The sequence below is a fragment of the Alligator sinensis genome, unplaced genomic scaffold (genome assembly GCF_000455745.1).
Source record: "Alligator sinensis unplaced genomic scaffold, ASM45574v1 scaffold1931_1, whole genome shotgun sequence".
NCBI lineage: Eukaryota > Metazoa > Chordata > Crocodylia > Alligatoridae > Alligator > Alligator sinensis.
Window position 1 is genome coordinate 484,731 of NW_005842866.1, and position 5,332 is coordinate 490,062.

The 5,332-nt window shown below is 53.6% G+C and overlaps 1 protein-coding gene across 1 annotated transcript in view; it reads right to left on the reverse strand.

The window, feature by feature from the left end:
- Window positions 1–5,332, reverse strand: part of LOC102386217 (disintegrin and metalloproteinase domain-containing protein 20-like) — a 78,156-nt gene extending 72,824 nt beyond the window's left edge. Inside the window, exons 1-2 of the mRNA XM_025191870.1 lie at window positions 5,278–5,332; window positions 3,025–3,104 (exon numbers count right to left, since the gene is read on the reverse strand). Coding sequence (XP_025047655.1) covers window positions 3,025–3,104; window positions 5,278–5,332 — 135 coding nt within the window. The remainder of the gene's footprint in view (window positions 1–3,024; window positions 3,105–5,277) is intronic.

Consider the following 5,332-nt stretch of genomic DNA (forward strand, 5'->3'; position numbering starts at 1 on the left):
GCTGGCCATGCGCCTCCTGCCCACCCGGCAGTGGGAGGCACAACTCACCACCCCCACTGCTGGGCAGGTAGGGGTTGCACAGCCAGCTTTGGCCCCTGGGGCAAAGGCAGCAGAGCGGAGACCTCTGAGCCCACAACGAGCAGCCCGCATCTGCCCTGCTCACAAAAATGGGGGTACGTGCCCCTTCCATGCCTCACCTGGGGGTGGGCACAGTGGCAGGGGGCCGTCTCCCTTCCCTACTCCCTCTGCACCCACTGAACAAGCCGTGTGTGGCTCGGTGCCACTCCCCGCCCCGGTCCCTGGTCCCATTCACCAGCGTCCCCAGCCCCTGGCCCAACCCCTCCTTCACTTGATCTGCACCCCCTCATGCACCTTCTCTCCCCCACACCCCTTCCCCTCCTCAGACTTAACTGCAGGGCGCTGTTCTCCATGCTGCCCGGCTGCATTCTTGGCCCTGTGCACACGTGTGGATGTGCACATGCACAGGCTGTCTGGGGGCACAGCTGAAAGGCATATTATGTTTATCGGTGAAAATTATTGGCTACACCGGGCAAAACAAGCCAAGAGCTGATAATGTTAATTTTTCTTTTATCAGTGCTGATCCGATACGCAACCGATATGTTGGTGCACCTCTAGTATTAGCAGCCCTGAGATCCCTAGTGCAAATTAACCTACTATAGCCACAACTGTTACCATCTTCTCCAGGGTATGCAACACATTTTCCCCTCAAAAAGGAGCTCTCATGTCACCTGTGTCTTATATACTGAAGCTGCAGAAGAAAAGCAATAGTTAAGTAAAACTGGTTGAAATATAACTTGAATTCGAGCCTCCAAATGCAGTGAGAATTTGCAGCCCTAGGGAGGGAAGGGCAAGAAGAGTCCAGCCAAGGGCAACAAAGATGGTTGGGGGCCGGGGCACATGGCTTGTGAGCAGAGGCTGAGGGTACTGGGATTATTGAGTCTAGAGAAGAGAGAACAGAGAGGTGGGAGGATTGAATAGCAGCCTTCACCTCCCTGCAGGGGGGCTGCAAAGAGGACGGAGCTGGACTGTTCTCAGTGGGGGCAATGACAGGACAAGGAGCAATGGGCTCAAGTTGCAGCAAGGGAAGTTGAGGTTGGATATTAGGAAAAGCTTTTTCACTAGGATGTTGGTGAAGCACTGGAACAGGCTCCCCAGAGAGGCAGTGGACTCTCCATCCTTGGAGGTTTTCAAGACCCAGGTAGACAATGCCCTGGCTGGGATGATGTAGTTGGGGCTGGTCCTGCTTGGAGCAGGGGGTTGGACTAGATGTGACCTCCCGAGGTCCTGTCCAACCCTCATGGTCTATAATTCTAAGAAGGGGCCCCCAAGTATGGAAACAGCTGCCCTACACATGCTGGGTGATCCTAGTGAATGCCAAGGTCTGGGCCTCATTTCACCACCGCTGGGGAACGTGGGGAGCAAAATCACCATGCTCATTGATCTACCCCTCACTGCGCTGTAGCACCTGATTCTTCCTCTCATGTGACCCAGGGAAGGATACTTCCATGGGAGCCAGCTGTGCATGCCAACCGTGTCCTCATGCCCTCCGACTTCCTGCCATCACCCTCATCTTCCTATCAGGTGCCATGAAGGTACAATTTTTATCATTTGGCAGAGAGAGGGAGGAAGAGAAGAGGGTTGTATTTTATACACAGTGCCCCTTATATACCAGAATAGCCAATATTTACCATCATAACAATAAAACATGTTCAATGCAAGTATAACCCAATGCGAAAAGTGGGTATAGACCCGAGCACTTTTTCTGTATTAATGGCCTCAGCCTTGCTAATAGTGGTGCACCTGCACAAATACCAGCAAAACTCTTGTAAAAAGAAATGGAATATGTCCTGCTTTGCCACCTGGTTTGCCAATCTCGTTCTGGCCGCCCAGGTCTCCATCTTGGTCCCGTATCCATACAGATCTCTACTTCGTGGGAATGTTTGTAGAATCATAGAATAAAACAAATGAGGGTTGAAGGGACTGCAGGAGGTCACATCTAGTCCAACCCCTGCTCCAAGCAGGACCAGCCCCAACTACATCATCCCAGTGAAGGGTATGTCTACCCAGGTCTTCAAAACCTCCAAGGATGGAGACTGCACCACCTCTCTGGGTAACCCGTCCCAGTGCTTCATCACCCTCCTCGTGAAAAAGTTTCTTCCTGATATCCAACCTCAGTTTCCCTTGCTGCAGCTTGAGCCCATTGCTCCTTGTCCTGTCATCTGCCCCCACTGAGACCAGTCCAGCTCCATCCTCTTTGCAGCCCCTGCAGTGAGCTGAAGGCTGCTATTCAATTCCCCTCAGTCTTCTCTTCTGCAGACTACATCAGTCCATTTCCCTTCTCCTCTCCTCACCAGTCCTGTCCCCCAGCCCCCAACCATTTCCCTTGCCCTCCGCTGGACTCTCTCCAATGTGTCCACATCCTTTCTGTCGTGGGAAGCCCACAACTGGACACAGGACTCCAGATGTGGCCTCCCCAGTGCAGAATAGAGGGGAAGAATCATTGCCTTCGATCTGGCAACACAGCAAAGGGTAGACCAAGATGCATAGTGATTTTTGCGTCCCACCCTAGGTTCGCCAGTGGTGATGAAATGAGCCCTGTATGTTGTGCACAGTAACATAGTAAAAGTATCTGAACACTGTAAAATGTTTAAAGAGGCTTGAGCCCCTTCCAGATCAGGTTATTTCAGTGCCTTGTACAGAGGTTCTTGTGCAATGTCAGATCATAAATGTCAATCCTGTATGTCAAACTCCACTAATAAAAATATTGACGGCATTTACACAGGTAAGAAGAAAGTGTCATTATTATTATCTATCCTCATGCTTGAGACTTGATCCAAATCACTAACGGGCCAAGAAACTCCCCCTTCCCCTCCAGTGCACAAAGTGATTAGAGAGGTGTTCGTTCTTCCACCGAACCATCTGGGATTTGCCAGAGACTGGATTCACGAATCACTGCTCTAAGGCCATAGGAGCAAAGCCTCTTTTCTTAAAGAGATGCATTACCTTGGAGCCATCAGCTCCTGCCTCTAGCTTTCTGGGGACTATTACTTCTGAGTAGGAGAATTTTGCAGTCTCCGAAATGCCTAGAAGAGAAACAGTCACACGTTGGAAAAACAGAAGCTTTAAGAAGTTGACGACAACTGCGGCACACCCTTCTACCGCGACGTGCCATTTGATGCAAGTCACTTGGCTGCACGTGGAACAATTTCAGCACAAGGAGGATGAAATGCTATTTGCAAATGACTTGAGAAGACAGGAGAGAAAAAGAGGGAATGGTATTTTAGTTCCTAGTCTTCTTTTCCCAGCCCAACCCAACCCAACCCAACCCAACCTCCCTACCAGGATCCATCCTTCCTTCCTTCTCAGCTGTGTCCCCTCAGCAAATACCCATTCTTCACCAAATGAAGCCCCTAATCCCCCTTGATCCACCACCTAATGCTACAGCCTGCTTCACTCTTCTAACACGAGCCCCTGCTCCTCCAAACCTCCTCTGTGTCACAACCAACCAGGTTGGCATCCACCTCCCCATCTCTACACTGGTACCTGCTACGTGCCCTCTCCCCCAAGTATCTCCTACAGCCTGTGCTCAGTTCTCTGCCCCCGTCTCGGCCCTCTCAATTTAACGACCCTGATCTTGGCTCCTGGTGGTCCCGCTTCCTGCTGTTTCATTCCCAAAAATGACACCCTTGGAAAACCACATTCCCTTCTGTACTCCTTGCACACCTCTCCTGGGCAGGCCTTGTCTAGGTCTCAAAATCCCCTCTCGTCATGCCGTATTTCTGCACACCCAGAAATATCCCTGTCAGCTAGATCCGTTTCCCCTTCTTTGCTCAGATCCTCCAAAAATCCCCTTAGCAAGACATGTTTCCTTCTCCTTCCTCTACACCAGTGGCGGCCAACTGGTTTGAGAGGCCTGGGTTTGCCAGCAGCCTACCAGCAAGCTGGCAGGGACCACGTGCGATACTCCTGGCAAGGAGAATTCGATCAGAAATCTGCCCAAACCAATTAAGACCTGCAAACTGTTGCAATAGAAGTATTTTTGGATGCAACTATCTGTTGTTTTGAGGCTTGGGGGACGGAGTGTGTTCCCAGCCAGCTCGTGGTGTCCAGGCTGCTTGCAGGTGTGTGCTCTCAGACCGCTGCCTGCAACCAGCTTCCTGGAGCTGGGGCGCGATGCAGAATGAGCGAGTTAAGGTGTTTAAGAGGGGACACGGCAGCAGTCTTTAAATACCTGAAGGACTGCCGTGAAGAAGAGGGAGACACCTTTTCCCTCTTGCTGCAGAGAGGAGGATGCAGACCAATGGCTTGAAGTAGCAGCAAAAAGCACGTCTAGGATCCTACCCAGGATCTCTTGAGCGCATATTAACATTTCCCAGAAGCAGGACATGGGCTGCCACGGTTGCCCTGCCTTATCTGTAGCAAGGGTGCTGTCTTGGGGGGATTGGCATCTTACTAAGAGGCTGGATTGCACGGGATGATTTGCACAGGGCTGATCCTGCCTCAGGCAGGGGCTGGATGAGATGTGACCTCTGCAGCCCCATGGCCCTACGATCCTCTGTTTGGTGCAACAGCTCAGAGAGGTTTACTGTCTGAACGCAGGGTTATGAATGCTAATTATTATTTCTGTTTTTAATTTTGCGCCTCGGGCCAAAGGGGGCAAATCAGTTCCAAATCCCGCCCACGGATCAGAGCGCAGGGTTCAGCCACCAGCGAGGATCTGACCGCCAGACTTCGGTACCCCCGGATCCAGGGCAGGCCTGGCAGGGGCAGGTCTGCCCCTGCCCCTCGTGCCCTACCTCTGTGTCTCTGCAGGGAAGCCCCTTCTCCTGGGCTCTCTGCCCAGCCGCTCGCCCCTTGCCAGCCCGGGGCACCCCCACCCGGCTGGGTCCCCGCTGCACCAGGCGGGCCTGGATCTGTGCCGTGGTGCCCCTGCTCCCCCGAGCTCCCTCTGCACCTCAGGAGGGAGCAAGGGGCTGCAGACTGCTGGACAGAGGGTGTGGCCCTTACCCAATGGGGGGAAGGGGCGTGGCCCAGCTGCCACCCAAACCAATAGGAGAAGGGGACGTGGCCCAGCTGGGCGAGTGGACAGTCCCTGCCCCACAGGGAGGAGGGAGAGGGGCGTGGCGCATCCTCCCCTGAACGAATGGGGGAAGGGGGCGTGGCCTAGCAGCCACAGGGCCCAATGGGGGAGAAGGGGGCGTGGCGCAGTAAATGCCCGTAAAGCCCCCCCTGCCCCACCGGGCCTTCCCGCCTCACCTGGGCCGAGCAGCAACAGCGGCAGCAGCACGCGGAGCGGCCCCATCCCCGCCAT